Source organism: Bufo bufo, chromosome 10 (genome assembly GCF_905171765.1).
Source record: "Bufo bufo chromosome 10, aBufBuf1.1, whole genome shotgun sequence".
In the NCBI taxonomy this organism is placed as follows: Eukaryota; Metazoa; Chordata; class Amphibia; order Anura; family Bufonidae; genus Bufo; species Bufo bufo.
The window spans coordinates 37,768,268-37,793,514 of record NC_053398.1 but is presented as its reverse complement, the minus strand read 5'-3'; the positions used below and the strand labels follow the sequence as shown (position 1 = coordinate 37,793,514).

The following is a 25,247-nucleotide window of genomic DNA, read 5'->3' as shown; positions in this document are numbered from 1 at the left end:
AAGTTGGCGCACGGCCATTAACAAAGAAGATTGACCAAATAGTGCAGTCTTCATTGGTTAAATGAAAGGCGGCTGTGGGCAAATTGGTAACGCAGTTCTTGACCACAGTATGGCCACAACCTGACCGGATCACAACCATGTTGTGTGGTCGTAGCCTAAGCTGGAACAGCCTGCCAGAAGGCTATGCCGCACATGTGGAAGTAGCCTTAGAAGCAAAAATAATTAGTTTGCACTGAGATCCCCCTTTCATGCAGTGTTTTTATATCAGGAATTGAAGGGGTTCAGTGTCAGGCATAGATGTCAACAGTTCTGTTAAAGGGCAGCAGAGTTTCTTGCATAATTTCTGGTTGGGCTAGGTGGGTCAGGTTGTTGGTGAGGGGGGTGGTGGACTATGATGGGAACCATGATATTGCCATTTTCAGGATCCCTGCTGAAAATCCCTACAGAGCTAAGGGCCTGGACTCTTTCCTTACTGATGGAAATGTCTAGTACCGTTTATTCTCCACCACAATATGTAAATGAGCCTTAAATTCAGGTTTTCTAGCCAGGCTTCTGAGGAACGGTGTTGTCCCTTGGAGCTACTAGGTTTTCTCTGGAGGAAAGCAACAGCAAGTGTTACTACCTGGTAGAACAGCTCTCGAATCCACTCATTCCTCAATCTGGGTCCACTCAAATCCTTGTCCATCTTCTCTGCCTGGACTACTGCAACATCCTTCTTTGTGGTGTGCCATCTAACATTTTTGCTTCTCCTCCATTCCACCCTCAACTCTGCTTTCTGGTTAATCTACTTCTCCCCTCGTTTCTCCTCCACTTTTCGTCTCTGCCGGCCTCTTCACTGGCTCCACACTGCCCATAAAATGCAGTTCAAAATATTAACAACTACATCCAAGGCCCTGCACACCTGTCCCTCCATACGTCTCTGACCCACTGCCCCTATACATTTCCACATGTAATCTCCCATCTTGACAAGACTTCTTTCTTTGATCTGCTCCTCACATAGGATTTTTACAAGATTTCTCATGTACATCCCCCATACTCTAGAACTCACTACACCAAAAATCCGACTGTCCCCCACTATCTAAACCTTCAAAACCAACCTGAACCTCACATCTTCAGGAAAACCTACAGTGTGCCATCTGAGCAGCTTCTTCCCTCACCTACTGTCTTCTTCCCTTGTTCATTGGTTTTTGTGTTTTTTTGCCTGTTATACACTTAAACACTTTCACATCACCTTAAATTATATGGTGCATTAAAATAATAATAATAATTAATGATCTGTAGTAATTACAGTAGATCTGTCCAGAACAGGAACCATGAAAATAGATGTTGTTCACACATATGTGGTTTTCCAGGGACCATGGGACCGTGGTGACATCACGGAAGCCTTCCCTTTTTTCTCCATAATTACGGATCCTTCAGGCACATTGAAAACCACAGACACAGCATGAATGCCATCCATGTTTGGTCAGTGGTTTTCAAGGACCAGTGGTATGAGATGATCTGGAAATTAATTTTCAGCCTAGCAGTGTCTGTAGAATATGGATGACACACAGAGGGCAAAAAACTCAAACATGGACCAAACATGGATTCTTCACGGACATCTTCAAGAATGGTTCACCAACCATTTTGCCACAGATGACATCGCTGACACCGACGTGTGAATGAAGCCTAAGGCTTTCTGCTCGGGTGCAATGCGTGAGGTGAACGCATTGCACCTGCACTGAATCCGGAACCATTTATTTCTATAGGGCTGTGCACATGAGCGGTGATTTTCCCGCATCACTTGTGCGTTGCGTGAAAATCGCAGCAAGCTCTATATTGTGCGTTTTTCACGCAATCCAGGCCCTATAGAAGTGAATGGGGCTGCGTAAAAATCGCAAGCATCCGCAAGCAAGTGCGGATGCGGTGCGATTTTCACGCATGGTTGCTAGGTGACGATCAGGATGGGGACCCAATCATTATTATTTTCCCTTATAACATGGTTATAAGGGAAAATAATAGCATTCTTAATACAGAATGCTTAGTAAATTAGGGATGCCCTCCTTAAAAAATAAAATTAATTAATTAAACTCACCTCATCCACTTGTTTGCACTGCCCGGCTTGTCTTCTTTCTTCTTCTTTGATGACCTGGGAGAAAAGGACCTTTGATGACATCACTGCGCTCATCACATGGTCCATCACATGATCCATCACCATGGTGATGGACCATGTGATGAGCTCAGTGACATCATCAAAGGTCCTTTTGCCGGGTACTGAAGAAAGAAGAGGAGATCCGCTACGCGACCAAGTGGATGGGGTGAGTTAAATTTGTTTATTATTTTTAACCCCTCAATGGACATTTTACTAAGCATTCTGTATTAAAAATGCTATTAATTTCCCTTATAACCATGTTATAAGGGAAAATAATAAAATCTACACAACACCTAACCCAAACCCGAACTTCTGTGAAGAAGTCCGGGTTCGGGTACCAAACATGCCGATTTTTCTCACGCGCGTGCAAAATGCATTGAAACGCTATGCACTCGCGCAGAAAAATCGCGCATTTTCCCGCGACGTACCCGCATCTTATCCGGCCCTCACACGCGACGCCCGTGTGAAAGAGGCCTAAGAGTCTAAAGATGCCAGAGAAATATGGATTGAACTTACTGCTCCTCTGACGGAGAGCAGGTCTCTTCATTTCCATCCTCAGGGGACTGCCCCTCGCCGCCCTGCTGCTGCCGCTCTCTTCTACGCCGCTCCCTTGCCGCCTCCTCTTCGTCTTCCACACTCCACTGGGAGGTCAATCTGAAGCACAAAATTAACAACACAATGAAAAAAACTAAAAATTGCCCAGTCAATATTCATTCAATAACCATGAGATAGAACCACTGAGGACTCAAAGGTGTCAATTTTATTTCTACTATAAGTTTTGTTACTTCCCCTGTAACTGATGTGCTGTTCAGTCCTGGAATATATACCATTAGGTAAGTGGATCTCTGTGCAAAAATACTACATATGTGAAAGGGTGAAACGGGGCGCAAATAACCGGATACTTTACATAGACTGTGAAAGCAAAATGTGAAATACAGTTAGCTAAAGATCCTAAACGGGGCCACCTCCCTTAGCTTTGACCTTAAGATCCCAACACTAGGCTTGGAAATAGAGAATTGAGATTGGCAGTTGGACAGCAGTGACATTAGATGTGTCCGTACCACGCCCTATCCACTCCCAGGAATGTGCGACTTCTGGCATTGTGCACATCTGTCTTCACATGCTTCTGCATCCTGCTGACCTCTGACCATAACACCAGGGGTGGTTTACAATACGCCCCCATAATGATATCATCATGACATATGTCTCTAATGGGAATATAGCCTTCATAGCCAGATATTGTGTACACTGTAGATGTAGCAGAGCTGGCTGTGCACGATGCAGAAGGTTTACTGCTGATAATATTACAATGTAGTATCTACAGTAGGAGAACTTTATTCTGTTTCTCAGTCATCACAAAAGTAGCAACAAAGAATTAAAAGCAAAATGAGCTCTGCTACATTATTATATTATTACCATTACTGCTCTTGCTGATGGATTCTTTCCAGCGGATAACCTTCCTCGTTTTACAAAAAAGTTGGCATCGTATTTGTAAAGTATGTGTTAATCTACAAGGCTTAGTGAAAGACATGCCTAATGATTCCTGTAGCCCTAAGGGAGGTAGGATGGTAGACTGCGGCTTGTCAACTGAGACGGGTTAATGGATTTCAGTCTATAGAATCTCATACAAAGGTGAAGGCTAAAGGGCAGGACTGACCCTTCACCATTTGACCCATCCAGAGGCGTATCTAGTGAAAATGGCGCCTATGGCAAGCACTGAAACTGCGCCCCTGTCAAAATATTTTAAACCCATCTTTCAGATAACCTTAACAAAAAAAAAAACAGCTGACAAATCTTCAAGTCAAACTCTTTAATCTTCCAATTAAAGTTTTTGTTGCCTAAAATTAATGTTTGTAAGGTAGAAAAACAGAATAGTGTAATGATTCTGTTAAAAAACGAGTAAATACTTATTAAATTCCTTCATCTATATCACCTCCGGCGTTCTAGTTTCTGTTCTCTCATTCACTTCCTGGCTTGCGGCGCTCGTTCATGTAAGAACTACATTTCCCAGTATGCATTGCAGCACGCATAGTAATTCACATCTCCTTGATGTCTCTAACACGTAGAGAGCGTCCTGCCACACAGATGTAGTTCCCAGGAGGGGGTAGGAACAGTGTACACACTGATTCGAAAGCGCCACTGCCCATTGAAATCAATGGGCAGCGCCGCCGAACCGCCAGCAATGCACCGCTGCAAGCTGCATTTTGCGGGCGGTTTTAACCCTTTTTGGGCAGCTAGTGGAAGCTCAAAGTCCTGCGAGCCGCATATTTGAGGCGCCCTGCTAGCGGCTGAATAGCGCCGCAAAAACTACAGTAAAGCGCCGCTCAAATAGCGACGCTTTACCGCCAATAGCGCAACACCCCAGTGTGACAATAGCCTAAGCCTGGCATCATGACAGTCTCAAACAGAAGCAAGCAGCCCATCCAATATAGTGCTTGCACAATATGGATTAAATTAATTATAATTATGCATAGCCATAGATATAAATAAAGTGATTTGTGCAACAGCAGGTACAACTTGCACAAATCACTTTATTTAGGATATCTATGCATAATTCTAATTTATTTATTCCATATATTTAGCAGCACTATATTAGGTATTTAGCAAGGTTACATTTATTAGGTTGCCTGCAGTGCTTGGCAGATTGCAGAATGTCAGTACATCATTATACAGTGTGATCATGATGTGTGTGTGTACCGTAGCAGACTAGCAGTGCTGCCTGGCTGGGGGTCCAATCGTCCAACTTCTCACAGTTCTTCTCCTCACTTCACCTCAGTGCAGTCAGTCACCTCACGAGTGACACGCTTGGATAAATGAAGCTACGATACGCAGAGGAGGGTAGGCGGAGCTTGAGGCGGAGCTGGAGGCGGAGCCTCTGCAAGTTAGCAGATACACGGACGGACTGGGCGATCCCATTCATAGAAAATCATGGGGGCGCCTGTCTTTCTCCTACATGCCAGCCCTCAGTCCAGACTGTCCAGCCAAGGTAAAAGTACTTTCCAAGTTAATTTGCGTGCCGCCGCCAGCGCTGGGGCTAAAGGAGGTGGCTGCAGAATGGGTGGGAATTTTTTTTTCATGATATTTTTTTTTTTGTCGCCCCCCCCCGCTTGGCGCCTATGGCACTAGCCATGGCTGCCATAGCTTGGATACGCCACTGGACCCATCACCATCTGACCCATCTTCTTCACCACCACAGACCCCAGCCAGAGCAATGCCAAATAATTGGATGTTATGCTATTGTACAATAATCAGAGGGTTGGACTGGCCCAGCAGAAGACTAGAAGGTCCTCAACGGGCTTAGGGTCTGATGCTACAAATACGCCAAATCAACGAGGTCTGGCTGTGAATCTCTAGAGGCCCCAAGAGGTTTATGATGCACCTGGGCAAGAAGAACACAGCTCTTCTGAGATCCAACCCACCCAGTCTTCAATCATCTTGTTGAGGAGACAGGTCAGTCATCATTTTTGCTGGAGTACATTACAAAAAGTTTCCTTATAGAATAGAAAACTACTTCACATTTATAGAACGTAGACACTACAAGACAGTTCGCCTGTTCGTGAAGAACCGATCATCCAGATGACACCCCACCCATATCACACAGTATTGTCCATTGGCCTGAATCCCAAATAAACAAGCTGACTTGAGAAGTACCAGCTGCAAAGCTCAGCTCCATTGGTTCATGCTTCAAAATTGTTTACTGCCGTTAGCAGCAGTGTATTATGTCGGATTACTGCAAAACTTGACATGCAGTTATGTCTCAGACATATTATTTAAGATTGCAGGTGTGGTCTGATTAAAAACTGGGTCTTGCCACAAGAGGGCGTAATAGTGCTTCCCCCCACTGCCTTATGAAGAAAGCTCTCAGAGGCGACTTTTGGGTAATGTTCCTATTGGTAAGAGATCGTTGACTGCTAGACTTGTCTCTACGAAACACTCAAAGACATTTTGCCCAGTTGACAGACTTTGAGCAAAATGCTCTCCCTGGCCATCAATCATGAGTTCCTAAATCAAGGGCACATTGTAGATATAACACATGGTGATGTATCCTAGATTATTTTTTATTATTATATTTATTATTAAAGTACCATTCATTTCATGGCGCTGTACATGGTCTACAAGTCCATCGCTGGTATGGTTTGACTGCTAGAATCCTGACATCATCTGAAACGGTCTTCCTTCATCCCACAACCAATTTATTACAACTCGCCCCACCCGATAAACCTGGTATCCTTTGCTATATATATATATATATATAAAGCTAAGTATCTATAGGTCCAGACCTTGGCACATGACTACCACTTCAAATTCCTTTACATCCTTCTCACGTCCCCACACTTGTATTCTTCCTTCCTTGCATTTCCTCATTATCTCCGACAACATGTTGTTTCCCAAGCTCACAACTGAATTCCTTCTCTGCTCATTCATTCTACCCCTGCTGTGAATGAACTGCGGCCACTTCATTAAATACAATGGCACACTGCACTGTAACGCTATGTTACTCAGGGAGCATTGTCCTTTTCTCCATTACCTGAAGCCTCTTCTACCAGCCCATCAGATTTTACAGTTTAGCTTCTTTTCAATAATAACTAGATCCAATCTGATAGTCTTATTGACGAGCACAGAATGGTTTCCAAATAATTGACTGTCCCGTTGATTGTGAACAGTTTAATATATCCACAGTTGTCTATTGAAAATACTCAACCATTAGAATCAACGTGCTTTACAGGTAATCAACTGTAACGACTGTATAATTATCATCATTATAAAGTATTAGAGACATTATTAAAAGGTTCCATAGACGATGCAGTTATAGATTACACTGGTACCATAGACGATGCAGTTATAGATTACACTGGTACCATAGACAATGCAGTTATAGATTGGACTGGTACTATAGACAATGCAGTTCTAGATCACACTGGTACCATAGATGATGCAGTTATAGATTGGACTGGTACCATAGACAATGCAGTTCTAGATCACACTGGTACTATAGACAATGCAGTTCTAGATCACACTGGTACTATAGACAATGCAGTTATAGATTGGACTGGTACCATAGACAATGCAGTTATAGATTACACTGGTACCATAGACGATGCAGTTATAGATTGGACTGGTACTATAGACGATGCAGTTATAGATTACACTGGTACCATAGACAATGCAGTTATAGATTACACTAGTACTATAGACAATGCAGTTATAGATTACACTGGTACCATAGACGATGCAGTTCTAGATTACACTGGTACTATAGACAATGCAGTTATAGATTGGACTGGTACCATAGACAATGCAGTTATAGATTACACTGGTACCATAGACGACGCAGTTATAGATTACACTGGTACCATAGACGATGCAGTTATAGATTACACTGGTACCATAGACGATGCAGTTCTAGATCACACTGGTACCATAGACAATGCAGTTATAGATTACACTGGTACCATAGACAATGCAGTTATAGATTACACTGGTACCATAGACAATGCAGTTATAGATTATACTGGTTCCATAGACGATGCAGTTATAGATTGGACTGGTACCATAGACGATGCAGTTATAGATTACACTGGTACCACAGACAATGCAGTTATAGATTACACTGGTACCACAGACAATGCAGTTATAGATTACACTGGTACCACAGACAATGCAGTTATAGATTGGACTGGTACCATAGACAATGCAGTTATAGATTACACTGGTACCATAGACAATGCAGTTCTAGATTATACTGGTTCCATAGACGATGCAGTTATAGATTGGACTGGTACCACAGACAATGCAGTTATAGATTACACTGGTACCATAGACAATGCAGTTATGGATTACACTGGTAACATAGACAATGCAGTTATAGATTACACTGGTACCATAGACAATGCAGTTATGGATTACACTGGTAACATAGACAATGCAGTTATAGATTACACTGGTACCATAGACCATGCAGTTATAGATTACACTGGTTCCATGCAGTTGGTAGATTTGACTGGTACCATAGACAATGCAATTGTAGATCAGACCGGCACCATAGACGATGCAGTTGGATGTACCATAAGAGCATAAGTACCATAGTCACATCTACGGCCAGATTTACTCACTTCAGTAGATTCTGTAGGTTCTTCTTGCTGGAGTCTCTCCTCAGGAGTGATGTGGACATGCTGGCTCGGTCTGAGGTGTTCCTAATCTCCTTTTTCTGCTTCTCCTTTGTATCCAGAGCTCTGTGACACCCCTCCCACTCACCACCTTCCCTCTATCAGCCCCTCTAGGATCAATGCCTCTCTTATCAGTTGAGGAGACTATCTTGGTTCATTGTTCTTCAGACCCTCATTCTCAGTGTGACTTGTCTCTTCTGCTTAGTCCTCTTTCCTTTTCTCAGGAAGTTTGAGCAGCTGCCTGCCCTCCTTTTGTTTTCCAGGCTTGCTCACCCTTTCTCTCCCCCTCCTCTTGTGTTGGGAAGTCAGGGGGAGATGATATGAGGTAAGAGGAAGCAGGACCCTCCCTGCCCCTGTGTTTGGGGAAGGGGAGGGGGGGGGGCACAATATGTCTCTGTATCTCCCCCTCAGACACTCTCAGGGGGAGTCCCTGTATCACAGCAACTGTGTTTTCCTAGACACTTGGCCACTGCTGTGGAGGATTCTCATTTTCTCAGCTCAATATTGTCTTTTTTATGTCCCTTTGCAGCAATTTTCCAGGTTTTCCTCTCTCCTGGCAGGAACGCAGCCTCTACTCTATCAGACACATGGCTGCATTGTAATATTCCGATTTCTCCTTCCTGTTTACAATAAATTTCATCTTTTGTTACATTTTTTCTTCTTAGAAAAGCATGAAAGACACACATTTCATTCATCCCTATAGTTATTATATGAATATATATTAAAATAAAAATATATAGCAATCTATATTTTCACACCACCAACGCTCTTCAGTGGTCCACAATTCAGAGGAGACGTGCAACCAGAATCAGTCATAACATAGTAACAAGCCAATGAACTCCTATGAGAAAACGTAACAAAGACACTAAAGACACAAACCAACTGGCTGAAGTCCCCAGTCACTACTGGTAACGCATCTCTCATGATGCACTGTGATGAATTTTGCAAAAATTTTATTATCTCTTTAAAATCTCTCCAAGTTAAAGAGGAGCTATCACCTTTCCTGACGGCGGTGATTGCGCCTCTCCCCGTCATTGTACCCCTTAGATGCCGCATTCATGGTTGATCGCAGCATCTGACAGTAATAACTCAGTGTAAAAATTTTTAAAAAATTATAAATTAAATCATACATACCTCCATCAGTTTGATCGCGACAAGCCGTCCGCCGCCATGTTGATTAAAGATCTAGAGAAAAGTCTTGCGCAGCCTGTGATGATGTAATTTCGTTCAAGATCCCCAATCAAGATGGCGGCGGCGAGCTTGTCGCTATCAAATCGATGAGGTAAGTATTATTTTTGTACCGTCATTCAGGGAAAATCGATTCACTCCCACGAATTTCCCTGAAATTCAGATCGAAGTCCACTTTGCTCAACACTAGTCATAATGTGACCAATGAATGTGACATCATATGGTCTAGGAGAGGGATGCTCAACCTGTGGCCCTCCAGCTGTTGCAAAACTACAACTCCCAGCATGCTCTAATAGCTGTAGGCTGTGCAGGCATGCTGGGAATTGTAGTTTTGCAACAGCTGGAGGGCCGCAGGTTGAGCATCCCTGGTCTAGGAAGAGGCCACAGCGCTCATGCAGTGCCACAGCCTTCTTATACATATACTGTACACTCTGTAATCTTACATTCCAAGACTAGTGATCAGTAGTGAGGTCAGCTGTGATCAGTGACTTTACTTGCACATCACTTGAAGATATGTCCTAAGGGCAAAAATCACAAGCAGCACAGCCGGATAGCGGGATGACTCATATGCCTTATAATGAACTTATATTACCCCTATGAGAATATTACAGAATACATCTATGTGAGTCACAGCAAAATGTCTTACTGACCGAATGGTTTGTATTAAAAGCTTCAAAGAACTGTGTCATCAGAAAATTACCTGTTGTTAAAGGCTACTTTCATATTAGCGGCAGCTGGTATAAACCCTGTAACCATTGTACAGGGATCTGGACTTTACTGCGAGGAAAACACCAGGCCACCACCTCCTGGAGTAATCACTGTATGACTGAGAGCCGACCCAGAGGGGTCAGAGACACTGGTACAAGGCACCGATGGATCAGGCAAAATTGTAGTCAGGGGCAGACCGAGGTCAGGGCAGCACGGGAAACGGTCCAATGTTAAGGTGTGCAGTGATAGGTCATTATGAAGGGTCACAATGCAGGAAACGGACAGAAGTCAGTACACAGGCAGACAACAGAACATCACACCTAGCGGGATATTAGGATGCTACAACACTTATTTCCCAGGCACCTTTCCACATGGGAAGGTACCTTAATTACGCCAGCCATTGGCTGATGTGAATAAGGACTTAAACATTGTCTCTTTAAGAGCTGGAGAGAGCATACAACCTACGGGCGGCAACCAAGCCTCAGACTGCATGGAAGGACAGAGCAGACCTGGTGGCCAAAACCACCACAAAGAAAGAAGCAGAGAATATATCACCTATTAGGAATGGAAGAATCTGTGTTATCTATACATAATATATATATATATATAAGCAATAGGTCATTTTCTGATGACACTTTCCCTTTCAATACAGTTGTCTGGGCAGCTATTAGACAGACAGTGGAGCTTACTGTCTGTGGATTGGTGTGTTTTAACCCCTACAGAAGTCCAGTCTTTAAATATGGCGCCCACTCTCTAGTGCAGCGGAGCCATAGTTGCTGGGTTTCTGCTGTTTTACACAGCAGATACCAGGGACTAATGTCGACGATCGTCGATAACAGCGATTGTAGAAACTTAACCTCCTCGGATGCTATGGTCAAAGGCAATCACGGCATCTGAGCTGTGAAAATGCGGGAGCTTCTGTGCTGGTAACAGTCCTCCGCCGGCTGAGATCGAGGAAGCTAGCTGTTACATTGCCGTGATAAGCCGGAGCCTGCTTAAGGCTCCATGCCTGTCACCGGTACATTCCAGTACAGACCTGCAGTTGGCAGCACTGCATTGGAATATATTAAAAGCTGTATTCTGTAATGGTTAAAATACCATAACGACATACAATTGACAATCTAATGATTGCTTGATAGGCCTCATGCACACGACCGTAGTTCTGGTCCATATCCGAGCCGCAGTTTTTGCGGCTTGGGTGCAGACCCATTCACTTCAATGGGGCCACAAAAGATGAGGACAGCACTCCGTGTAAACGTGCAGCAATGTTTTTTTTGGACAGCAGTGGCTTCCTCTGTGGTATCCTCCCATGAAATCCATTCTTGTTTAGTGTTTTACGTATCATAGATTCGCTACCAGGGATGTTAGCATATGCCAGAAACTTTTGTAAGTCTTTAGCTGATACTCTAGGATTCTTCTTCACCTCATTGAGCAGTCTGCGCTGTGCTCTTGGAGTCATCTTTACAGGACGGCTACTCCTAGGGAGAGTAGCAGCAGTGCTGAACTTTCTCCATTTATAGACAATTTGTCTTACCGTGGACTGATGAACAGCAAGGCTTTTGGAGATACTTTTATAACCCTTTCCAGCTTTATGCAAGTAAACAATTCTTAATCGTATGTCTTCTGAGAGCTCTTTTGTGCGAGGCATCATTCACATCAGGCAATGCTTCTTGTGAAAAGCAAACCCAGAACTGGTGTGTGTGTTTTTTATAGGGCAGGGCAGCTGTAACCAACACCTCCAATCTCATCTCATTGATTGGACTCCAGTTGGCTGACACCTCACTCCAATTAGCTCTTGGAGATGTCATTAGTCTAGGGGTTCACATACTTTTTCCACCTGCACTGTGAATGTTTACATGGTGTGTTCAATAAAAACATGGTAACAGTTAATTCTTTGTGTGTTATTAGTTTAAGCAGACTGTGATTGTCTATTGTTGTGACTTAGATGAAGATCAGATCACATTTTATGACCAATTTGTGCAGAAATCCATATCATTCCAAAGGGTTCACATACTTTTTCTTGCAACTGTATGGCAAGAAAAACACATTTATTTTTTTCAGTATTAAAATACAAGAAAAACTATACACATATGGTCTCATTGTAATCATACTGGCCCAGAGAATGAAGGGTGCAGGTCAGTTTTACCCCTTAAAAACAAAACTTGTAAAACCGTGGCAGAATTTAATTTTCTTTTTAATTTCCACTACATTATATGCAATATTAAATGGTTCCGTAAGAAAGTATAACTTGTGCCGCAAAAAAAAAAAAAAAAATCCCTCATATGGCTATGTGAACAGAAAGATAAAAAGTTTATGGCTTTGGGAAGGCAGAGAGTAAAAAAACAAAAATGCAAAAACGAAAAGACGCCGGACTTGTGTAACATTTTATTTTAATTTTTTTGTTTCTTGATGCACTTTTGAGGTTTTTATGCCCAAATGGTGTATTTGAGCTCTGGGAAAAATAGCATTGGAAAAAATATAGGGGAAGATTTGTCAAAACTGGTGTAAAGGAAAAATGGCTCAGTAGCCTATAGCAACCAATCAGATTCTACCTTTCATGTTCCAAATGAGCTTTGAAAAATGAAAGGTGGAATCTGATTGGTTGCTGTGGGCAACTAAGCCAGTTTTCCCTTACACCAGTTTTGATAAATCTACTCCACATTCTTTTGCTGGTGTCTTTTGACTAAACTAAAATGTGGCAAAAATCACAAAATGCCTGAGAAGAAGAAACCTTTGTGAGACAACCGCCTCAAGAAATGTCTGCTGGTTGCAAAAGACCATGGATGAAACATCGGCAACATGAAAAAGTGTTTTCCTTGCGCAGGACCAGATGTTTTGCCCCCTGGGTCAGGTATCTAGATCACACCTTGTTACTGCCTTCACGTCTGGGATAAGGACATATTTATTACAGCTTTCCAATTTGTTCTTAGCTGTGATTTTTAGTTAAAGCGATTCTGTCACCTCTCATAACCCAAATTCGGATTTTAAACCAGTCATGCTCCACAGCTTACCTTGAATCGGCTGTGCTGTTCTATATTGTAATCCGTCCAGTAGTTTTGCAGAAAAACGACTTTTATAATTAAGCAAATTAACCCTGAAGGTGCCCAGAGGGGCGTTATGTTCCCCTTTGTGTGCCCAGTAACGCCCCTCTTACAGTGCCCAAAACGCCTTCCTCCAGAATCCCTAACCGCCCACAGCGTCTCATCCCTCTCCTCCCCCCTCCCTGACGGCCGAGCGAAGTCTCGCGCAGACGCAGTACCCACTGAGGGCTGCGCCAGTGCGATTTGCTGGAGACTGAGGGCAGGAGCTTCATCGTCATCACTGGGCATGCGCCGAGCCAGTGACGTCCGATGCTCGCTCTTCCCTCAGTCTCCAGCAAATCGCACTGGCGCAGCCCTCAGTGGGTACTGCGTCTGCGCGAGACTTCGCTCGGCCGTCAGGGAGGAGAGGGATGAGACGCTGTGGGCGGTTAGGGATTCTGGAGGAAGGCGTTTTGGGCACTGTAAGAGGGGCGTTACTGGGCACACAAAGGGGAACATAATGCCCCTCTGGGCACCTTCAGGGTTAATTTGCATAATTATAAAAGTCGTTTTTCTGCAAAACTGCTGGACGGATTACAATATAGAACAGCACAGCCGATTCAAGGTAAGCTGTGGAGCATGACTGGTTTAAAATCTGAATTTGTGTTATGAGAGGTGACAGAATCGCTTTAAAGTGATTGGCTGCTTGGGAGTTTCTTATATAGTAAGGGGTAGGCAGCTTTCCTTTTGGTTGCTAGGGATGTTGCTAAGCTCAGACAAAGACATTGCAGCCTTCTCATTGGCCCACAAGCAAGAAGGGATGTTACTGATGAAAAAAAATCTAGAATATTCGCGAATACGAATACAGCACTATATTCTAAATCTTCGCGAATTCTCGAAGTGGCGATATTCGCGATAAATAATTTGCAATTCGAATTTTCACACCCAACACTAATATCTATAAGATCGTGGGGGTTTTACCACTGGGACCCGCACCAATCACGAGATCGAGGGCCCCGTACCCCCTGCAGGCCCCTTGCTGCTGCCCTAAAATGACCGGAGCAGCCGGTTGCACATGTGCGAGGTCGCTCCATTCATTTCTATGGGAATTCCGGAGATAGCCGAGTACAACGCTAGGACCTATAACTTGTACCTACCGGAATACCCCTTTAAGTTGTCCAGAAGTTATCAGATTGGCAATCCTGCTCCTACAGAATTCTATTGAACCATCCTGTGCCTTCATGTGCCATCGATTTTACATGGAAATTTAGATAATAATATAATTAAAATATAAAATAATAATAATAATAATAATGATAATAATATACTTTAATAATAATAATAATCATTAGAGATGAGCGAATTTCTGCTTATAAAATTCGTTCACACTTCGTTTGTTGCTAAAAGGTGAATTTCGGTATGGATTCCGTTACCACGAACCATAACGCAATTCTATTACGGAATTCATAACAGAATGTCTTTACAGGCATTCCGGTATTCATTCCGTCATAATAGAATTCTATGGGCTGCAAAACGGATCCTCCCATTTCCGTTATGCAGGAGAGTCCTCTCCTGCATAACGTAAATGGGACGGATCCGTTTGGCAGTCAATAGACTTCTATTATGACGGAATGAATAACAGAATGCCCCAAAAAGCCTTCCGTTATGAATTCCGTCATAGAATTGCGTTATGGTTCATGGTAACGGAATCCATACCGAAATTCACCTTTTACCAACAAACGAAGTGTGAATGAATTTCATAAGCAGAAATCCGCTCCTTTCTAATAATAATAATTAACATATATAAAATAATTTAGATAATAGATTGCATGAGAAAAACCATTGTGTCTTATGTAGAAGAAACGTCATCATGTAGGCAGCACACAATGGCACATGGACGGCACTGCTGCCCCCTGCTGGTCATAACCTAATATGTATATTTTTGTACACTCATATGTAAATGAGAAGCATACAGAATGGGTAAAGCGGTTTTAGAGGAGTCAACAAGACTGGGGTTCATTCCTTAAGTTGGTGAAGGTGTGTCCTTCAACAGAAATGGGGCCTGTTTGCTTTAAAATTTTGCTTGACGGGAAAATTGACGGTTACTGCCCCAGAGCCAGCAGGGATGCTCCTGACACCTTGTGCGGCCATCACCAGATTTGTAAAAGTGTTCAACCATTAATGCCTTTCCCGCGAGAAAATCATCATTCCTGCTGATGGTGGCCACTTCGACTCCTGTGAAGACGGGACTGATTGTGTCATGTTTAACCATCATAAATTATATTGCAGCATGTGTGTATAGTTGCCAACGGTCCTGAAGTTGCCAGGGTTGTTCCTTATGTTCGGTCACAATCCCATCAAATTTGGCTTGTCCTGGTTCGAAAATGTGGAGCGTATATGTAACACCCACCCAGAAGTGGGTGTTCCCAATCGGGTTTGGGGCAGACCCAGGGTCAAGGCCTTAATCCTGATTTAAGCCCAAAATTTATAGACAAAAGTATTAGTAAGTATGCGTGTGTCGTGTGCCATTCTTTACAGTTCTCTGACCACTGCTAAGGATGGCCATACACATACACAGCAATTCCTCCAGATCCGCCCATACACATATACACTTGAGCATACATGTGTCTGAATGGGGAGAAAACTGCTGCTTTAGGTATATCTCCCCAAGAACATATGGATCAGGAAGTTGAAATCCAACTGCCCAATTCATTTCTCCTCGAAAAAGGAGGCCATCATACACATTAGATGGTTGGCTGGTCCCATCAAAATTGGGAAATCTCATGTATGGCCAGCTTTACCGTGCCTTAGATCTCAACTATGAATGAGTAAATTTCTAGCAGCTTGAAAAATTTAGCAAAAGTGAGCCACGCCTGTATACGCGCATGATGAGATCACGAATTCTAGAATTTGCAAATTTATGGCGAATATTAGGCCAAAAATTCACAAAATATCGCGAAAACCAATGTTGCCTATGCTTCTCCTCACTAGCTGTGATACAGGCTGCCACTCTGGCACAGTGATGGTCATACAGATATTTATATGGATATCCTCCTGTGGTCATTCCAAGCTCTTCAACATGGACCACTAGATTAGCAATGGAGGTTGATGGCTACTGTACATGGGAGATCTGTCACTCCATCCAGTCCCAGACATTCTGGATAAGCGAGAGATCTTCTGATCGAGCTGGCCAGGGCAGATGCTGGAAACAGTGAAGAGCACATTGTGTAGTGCTGGCAATGTGTGGAAAAGTGTTATCTTGTTGGAAAACCCAGTATCCTAACTGGTCAAAAAAGGCAGTAGTACTGGTTCCACAATGTCATGAACATGGCTGGTCAATGTTCTCTCCATGAATACCAGAAGGGACTGGCCATGGTATCTAATGGTGCCTACGCCATGACACCTGGTTACCAGTCCTGTGTGTCTCCATGCTATAATGGAAGTTGGTGCTCTCCAGTCCACCTGAGATGCGACCATCAATGACAAACAATAGTGTTCAGTGATGAAAGCAGGTTTTGCCTTGGTACTAATGATGGCTGCATCAGAGTTCAAAGAGACGAATGTCTCTTCTTCTTTGAGGAGAGCGCCTACTGCCATCATGGGCCACCTCTTAAAATATCATGGCCATACCATTTCTCTTGGTCTACAACTCCAATTGTGAATCTAGATTTCTGCAGGAAACTCATTCTAGGAGTTGTGATTCTAATAAACTACAAGAGACAGGGGAAGCAAATTTTTATATTTGAGATGTTTAGGACTCGTTTGAGAGCAAAAATATACAGACTGGGTGGGCCAAATGGTTCTCGTCTGCCGCTAAGTACTGAGTTTATACCAGTGAGTAATCCATTCCTGCGACTTATACCAAGAGATTTACATTTCTCACTCAGTAATGTGTCTGACAGTGTTCCTGAAGCCAAGTACTTTCTATATATTTAACCTAAAGATTTATAGCTGGAGACAGATTCCATTCCATTGTGGTGAGACAGAAACGATTTTATGGACAGTTTTATGCAAATTATTTCATATCAGCCAAACCAGAGACTCCTTAAAAAGTAAGAGGCATCTGAAGACAGCTGTTTTGGGGTTCTTGTGTAACACCCCAGAGTGGTGTTACCACTTCTGCACTTTGCTACTGTCTTTGTTGGTATGGCCCCATGTCATCTTATGCATTTATTGCAAATCCTCCACACTGTGCATTTCTATTGTTATGTAACTGTTCGTGTAGTGTGCCTGGTTCGCCAGCAGGTGGCAGACTGGTTCGACAGCAGGTGGCAGAAAACATGGCAGAGCTGTGCTTAGATAGAATGGAACATTCCATTCTAACCCCCTGCCTGTAGAGGAGTGGGACAGCCCAATTTCCTGCAGGAAGGGTGGGACAGAAGTTCTAGTTAGTCTAGTTTACCCCCAGCTAGAGGAAGGGTGTACAGGGACACGTCTCTGCTGGACGTGCCCACGCCAGCCAGAGCACATTAACTCTGCTGGCCATGGAGGCCAAAGCTTGAAGCCTCAGGAGCCAGGAGGAAAGTTCCCTGGCATAACCTAGTAGTCAGACTATAAAGTGAAGTGCAGCATATGGAAGAAGCTGAGTTATACAGCCATACTGTCAGTACAGCAGATTCAGAGAGTAACAGATATAGCAGAGTGGAGTGTGCCTGCCAGTTTCATGCTAAAGCCTGCTGGAACCAAGACAAAGCCTGTAAACTGTTTTTGGAAAAACGTTTATGCGAAGTAAAGCTGCCATTGAACTTCATCTCAACGTCTGGACTCAAGTTATTCTTAATCCCTGAATTGTGCAAAATGGTGCAATACCAGAAGGTCCTTGTGGGAAAATTGCTCCAAAATTTCCAGCTGACAACGCTGGCTGCAGAGTACGTAGTTCCTTGGCCAACTGAGGAGGGGAGACGAAGGGGAACACACAGCAGTTCCAAAAGAGGCAGGGCAACACTCTCCAAGGCCTGGGACAGTTTTAGGACACCCCGCCAGCACCCTCAACCTGATGCGCAGCCTAGTGTCACAAGGAGGGAAAAATATTGGAAGATGGTGAAGGAGTACATAGCAGACCGTGTCAGTGTCCTCAGTGATCCCTGTATGCATCACAACTATTGGGTGTCCAAGCTGGACATGTGGTACGAACTGGCGCTCTACGCCTTGGAGGTGCTGGCCTGCCCTGCCGCCAGCGTTTTGTCAGAGCAGGTATTTAGTGCTGCTGGGGGCATAATAACTGATAAGCGCTTCCGCCTGTTAACTGAAAATGCTGACAGGTTGACTCTTATCAAAATGAACAAGGCCTGGATTGCCCCTGACTTCTCTTCTCCACCAGAGGAAAGTGGCTGAACATAAAGGCACTTCAAATGTGGCTTTTATGGTGTATTGAATACGCTGTATTCCCATGCACCCCTTCCACCGCTAAAAAGGGTATATGGTTCAGCCCCCCTTTTCTTGTCCTCCTCCTCCTCCATCATATCAACATGCTTATTAGGCTTCCCTCGCTCCTAATGTTTTAGAGGGCCAGCTCGGCAGCGGGCCCTCTCCCACAAAATTTTTTAGGTGGTCAGCTCGGCAGCAGGCCCTCGCCCACAAACTTTTTTAGATGGTCAGCTCGGCAGCAGGCCCTCGCCCATAATGTTTTAGATGGTCAGCTCGGCAGCAGGCCCGGCTCCACAAAATTTTTAGATGGCCAGCTCGGCAGCAGGCCCTCACCCACAACATTTTTTAGATGGGCAGATCAGCAGCAGGCTCTCACCCCTAATGTTTTAGAGGGTCACCAGCAGGCCATCAATCATAATTTTTCAAGGGTGTGTATGATGCCCTAATTTATGTGTAATAAAGGGTGTATTGTAGTGCCGGTTCCTTGTAATTTTTGGAAGACCTTTCACTTAGGGCATTTATGAATGTAGGAGTCCCACTACCTGAACAATTGTACCACAATGTGAATAAGGCCTACTTTATGTGATATACAGGTTGTATCAGAGTGCCTCTTCCTTGTAATTTTTGGCAGCACTTGCACTTTATATACAAGTAAATATACAGGAAAGAATATTTCCTAACAGTTTTTCCTCTAAAAATCGATTTTATCTTCGGTTTGGTGTGTATTATTGTCAGTCTGTAAAATTGGCGTACTACTCGGACAACATCGTTCCCAGCAGCGACCTGGGAGTCCAAGATGCATCCAGACATCCTTCGCATGCTATTCCCGAACCATTTCAGTGGTGTTTCCATCAATTTCTGACCTTTTCCTATGAACCAGACACCCTCCCCTCTTCAGAGCAGGGAGTGCCTGGTTTAATGCTCGGGTTCTCCCATTGACTTCCATTGTGTTCTAGTGCTCATTAGAGCACCCGTGAATCCCAAAGTGTTCTACTCGAGCACTTTGGTGCTCGACCAACACTAATGCTGTCCCTTTGACTTTTCCAGATGTGGCACTTCTCCGATCTAAATGCTTTGTGGTACTGAAACAAGATCAAGGATCCCAATTGCATTTCCTACACAGTCAGTTAGCAGTGGCTCTATCATGACGATATCCCTGTGTCCACAATATTTAAGATTTGGCTAATTTAGTCTTAATAACCCCTGACCTCACTTTTGTTTGGAACTGGAATGCAGGGAAATAAGCATTTACTCTGAGATGATCGGTTGGCTCCTGGCATTGAAGCTCCCTGTGGTAACCTTTTAGGAGGTTGTCCACACTGGATAAAGCCTTCAGATGAAAGTCATCTCCATGTCTATTAATGTCACTTTTTCCTGGTCATCTGTTGTCTAAAGTTATGCTAACCCTATTGAATGTGATTGTAATCTGCGGCATGCAGCAGATGGGATATAACAAACATTCTGGATGTCTCAACTACAGTATGTGTCTCAAACAGTTGCTAGTGTTCCTACAAATGGCACCTACATGAGGTTTTTGTAGCTTAAGGGAAATTTCAGTCCCAAACAGGTGCCAATCATCCATATACAAGTCAATTGGCGTTTGATTTGACATCTCCCAATGCAAACTGAATGGGGGAGGAACATTTTTTAATCAAATAATCAAATAAATGTCAACCAAACACCTTGAAAAATAAGTTACTCAGCTGAGTTCTTACATGCATCTCTGTCTCCCATGAGGATAACGGCCACTTTACAGGGGCCAACTGACAAGGCAAATGGTAATTCCCGACAACCTGACCATGTGGTCCTGAGCTAAGAATGCTAATGGAGGTCTGCCAACCTGGAGCAAAACAGAATAACTCAGAAAATATGTAGCATCAAACGTCTTTAGGGAAACTTGATGACCTATATCTCCAGGTACTTTTTTTGATCTTTGAGTTAATGCTTTTCAACAGCAGCATTTCTATAAATCTTAACTTTCCCAGACCCACTGTCTCCTCAAGTGGTGACGGGTTGGACAGCCTCCTCTAGAGAATCCTTCTGCTATTTATTAGATGAAGCCGGAGGGTCAGCTGAGGGTATGGAAACCATGCGAGAAAACCATAGTGAAGATGTTGTATCACCTCCTATAGCACACATGTGTGATGTGCAATGTCCGTTACTGAATAGATAGATAGATAGGAACATATCAGAACATACTAGAATTTATCTTTCTCTCAGATCATTTTATAAATCTGTCAGAAAAGAGACGTGTGCATGAAGCCCATACAGAGGTTCCATATGATTTGCACTCATGCCACACCAACATTTCTGTTAAGGTCCATTCACACGTCTCTCATTGCATTCATTGGAAGCCATCTGGCAACAGGAGAGGTATAGAGTGGGCTCAGCATGCATGTTGGTACCTGCATTCCCTGGATTTAATGGAGGCTATTATGGCACCAAAAATGGTAAAAGGCAGAGTGGACCCCTCATGCATGTGGAACCTGCACTTCCTGAATTTTATGGTGGCCCTCATGGCACGTAACAGGTAGTATTTAGTGTTAGGTTCCCGTCTTATAGAGATCGCCTTGACGTGTGGCAGACGGGCCCAAATCATTTTGTGCAAAATGTATTTGCCAAGAATCTCAAATTTACAAAATAAGTGTAGCATTAGCACCAGAATGTTTTCTATAACTATGGCATTATTGGATATAAATGGCCGGAAATGTAAAGAGTGAAACGAGGAAGGGGAAAGGATACCCTGAAACGCGTCTAGCAGTCAACTTTCACTCACAAATACCTGTCCAACAATGGACTTCTAACCACTCGATAATTTTGAAAATTTTGAAGCGCTTTAGAAATACCGAGGAGTAAAGACAGTCGCATACTGAACACTAAAGTCAATTCTCGCAAGATTTGGAGCGGTGCACATGAGACGCTGACATACAGCGCATCGAGACCGACGCTGACATACAGCGCATCGAGACCTACGGCTGGACCCACTTGACTGTATCACGCTGGAGAAATACTCACATCGAACCAGGATAGTCCATCCACGTGGGACGCCACGGGAGGATCGCCATATGAATCAGTAAGTAATACCAAGGGCAAAGACACGATGAGTTCAATGTATGAATTTTACCTATAAAACCCTACCTCAACTACGTATTTACGCATGTAATATATAAGACTCTACCTCAGTGGTGAATGTGTCATATGCAAACCCCGAACACACAGTACTGCGGTGTCTGGGAGGAATGATCAATTCTACTACTACGTCTTTTTGGGGGATGAATGATTAATCCTTCTAACTATAGATAGGAACCCTATGACGCAAAACTACTCTCATCAATTGAAGACAGACACCCTGACACAAGACTAACCCCACTAACCTTGTGAACAACATACCTTTATGGAAATCATCGATATTAGATGACTATCTGTCAGACAATACACTGCTGACAAACAAAGAGCGGACTATCCATAGGGGACACCTATTGGGACATCTTGAAAGGAGTGATTCTATAGACAAGAGCACCTTACCAAGGTGATCAAAAGTGAGCCGTTTTCAGATTTTTATCTCTTAAATATATTCCCACATCTGTATTAAAGGGGTTTTCTGGGATTTTTATACTGATGACCTGTCCTGAGGATAGGTAATTAGTATCAAAATCCCAGAAAATCCGATTAATATCAGACCCCAGACCAGGCCTCCTAAATATATTCTGACCTCTGCATTAATATCAGAACCCATACCCAGGCCTCTTAGACATATCCCCACCTCTGTCATTAATATCAGGCCCCAGATCTCACAAAATAATATTCAAGCCTCTTCTATAAATATCAGACCCTAGATCAGACCAAATGAATATCAGCCTGTGCGTGGATTTCTGCATTTCCCATTCAGATAGGGCACTCACACAAATATCTGCAATAAATCTGTGAATATTATTTTAGGGCGTGAGCGCTGACACTGTACACTGTGTGTTCTCAGATTTTTTTTGGTGTTTTTTTCGTGACTGTGATGTGATAAAGCACAAAGCCCAGCGACCAGATGCTGGCTATGATTGAAAATGATCATATCCTACTGAGATCTTACAATTCTCTATGACGTCCTAAGTACATCAGCACGCTGACACAGTCGTACATGGAGTGGACTCCGCACCCATATACACGGCTGATGTTATTGCTATTTGGCTTTGTGCCGTCTTGAAGAGCAATCGACTTGTGACTCTGCTGCCCCCATAACTACACCCATTTACATCACATCTATTAACCAGTAAACACGGCCAATGATTTAAAGGAATTCCATTCATGCCGACGATATTCTGCCAAAAATCCATTAGATCTAGATAAGATTAAGAATAAACCCTCTTCCCTGTACTGACACAGATGCAACTGAATGACACACTGAATTAGCTAAGGCTACTTTCACACTTGCGGCAGGCAGTTCCGTCGGATGCGGATCCGTCTGACAAATGCATTGAAATACCAGATCCGTCTCTCCGGTGTCACCTGGAAAAACGGATTTGGTATTTATTTTATTTTTTCGCATCTTTAAAAATCAGTGCATGCGCAGACCGGAAAACCGGATCCGTTTTGCCGGAACACTTAATGCCGCCACTAATACATTTCAATAGAAATGAATTCCGGCAAGTGTTCAGGATTTTTGCCCGGAGAGAAAACTGCAGCGTGCTGCGGTATTTTCTCCGGCCAAAAAACGTAAGAGGGACTGAACTGATGCATCCTGAACGGATTGCTCTCCATTCAGAATGCATTAGGATAAAACTGATCAGTTTTTTTCCGGTATTGAGCTCCTGTGACGGACCGGAAAAGAAAAACGCTAGTGTGAAAGTACCCTTAAAGCTGGAAGCCTATGTTTATCCAACCAGAGCCTCTCATTAACATCTGTTCCCTATTAAGAGTCCAGGACGTCAGAGTAATTTACCCCTTGAGTGCTGATTGCTGTATCGGTCCATACAGTTTTTTTTATATATTTGGTATGGGAAGATATTCAGTAGCTGATCTGCTATGTGTCATGTGGCAAATAGATCTGCCTGTACCTGGCAGGGTGGGAAAAAAACTTGACAAAGTGCTCCACCCAGTGGCGAACAGTTGTAATGGCACCTATAATATTTCCTGTAGTTCTCGTGGTTCAGGAAAAAAAAATGTTTTCTAAACAAATATTATTATACACTTATTTATTTTAGATGACTTTTTTCTTGATTGGTATCCATATTAGAGCAGCACATAAAGTTTAAGGGGGAAAAAAGAGCCATGTTTTTGGAGTTTCTCGGAACTGGCGATTGCCCGTTTGTAAGAACACTACTCCTCTAGAATGGCGGGCAACAGGGAACAATAGATTGTATTGATTTGAAAAGCAAATGTGTAAAAAATGGATTTTAAAGGGCCGTCAATATCTCATGGGCAGCGGTCCGACACCCTCCACCCCCATCCATCAGCTGTTACAGAGTGGCTCTTCCCATTGTGTAATACAGGGGTCACCTGCACTCCAGGTGTTGTGAAACTACTTCTCCCATCGTGTACACTTTCCCACAGAAGTGAAGGGAGCATGCTGGGAGTTGTAGGATCACCACAGCTGGAGTGCTGAAGGTTGCTGATCCCTGGTGGAGCTGGGTTAATGCTGCAGTAACCAGCTTTGTCCACTACACAATGGATGGCACTGTAGTTATGGTTCCTATTTCAGGCACCAGAGCTACTTCGGAACAGCTGATCAGCAGCAGGGGGAGGGGAGGGGGGGGGGGGGGGGTCGGACCCGCACCAATCTGATTTTGATGGCCTATCTTGAGGATGGGATAACAGTTAGATTGGTGTGGATCCGATTGATCACAGGAATGGGGATCCTTGGTCCACCATTTGAATGGATATATGGTCGCACATGTGTCCTGCCCCTCCATTCATTTTTTATATGACTGCTGAATAAAGAGCTCACTATCTCCGGGGCACTGTTTATCATCGGTGGGGGTCCCAGCAGTTAGACCCCCATCAATCTAACATCCCCTATCCAGTAGCTAGAAAATGAGTTCTTTTTACTGGAATACCCCTTTAAGTCTGACTGTAGTACAGCAGTGGAGACAGCATAGTAGCAGCACAGGTACCTATGTAATGGCGGGTTTATTTCATCATTTCAGAAATCCTTCAGATATATTAATGCCGTCATTAGTAGGAAAAATGTGAAATGTTGCTCCTGCCAGAGAGTTAAAAATGATCCCCGCGCCACCCCCGGCCGTGGGGACAGCTGCTCTCAGAAAGTGATAGATTACTGTCTGCTTTATTCTTTTTTAAACATTACCATCTGTTGGGAGCAAAAGAATGGCCGGGCCCTGTTAACCCTTCTCATGCTGGACTGCCATCTGTTTGGTGACGTCAACATGTTGTCTGTCTCCTCGAGGATTATGCTGTCTCTTGAGGAGCTTGCACCAACAGAGTTTGCAATCAATGTATTGCATTAGCAGGGGGATGTCTCGCAGAAGCAAGGGAAATTTTAGAGCCTTACTCGTCCACTAAAACATGCAATGGTCCCCCTGCTCTACTACATCACCTGCCAGACCCCCCTCCTCGCCGCCCTCTCCTTGTAAGGCCTCGGAGCTAAGATCTGCAGAGCTGGCAGGATACCCCTGCTTGGCTGCCCTTGTGTCACTGTCCGTCACCACAAGACGCATA

General features: G+C 43.6%; 1 protein-coding gene across 3 annotated transcripts in view; it reads right to left on the bottom strand.

The window, feature by feature from the left end:
- Positions 1-25,247, bottom strand: part of LSP1 (lymphocyte specific protein 1) — a 65,693-nt gene that overhangs the window by 26,487 nt on the left and 13,959 nt on the right. For 2 of the 3 annotated variants that reach the window (XM_040409802.1, XM_040409800.1), the window contains exon 2: positions 2,648-2,785. In XM_040409802.1, coding sequence (XP_040265736.1) covers positions 2,648-2,785 — 138 coding nt within the window. Of the gene's footprint in view, positions 1-2,647; positions 2,786-8,244; positions 8,501-25,247 lie in introns of those variants that run through there. The other variant, XM_040409801.1, reaches the window with a different exon arrangement.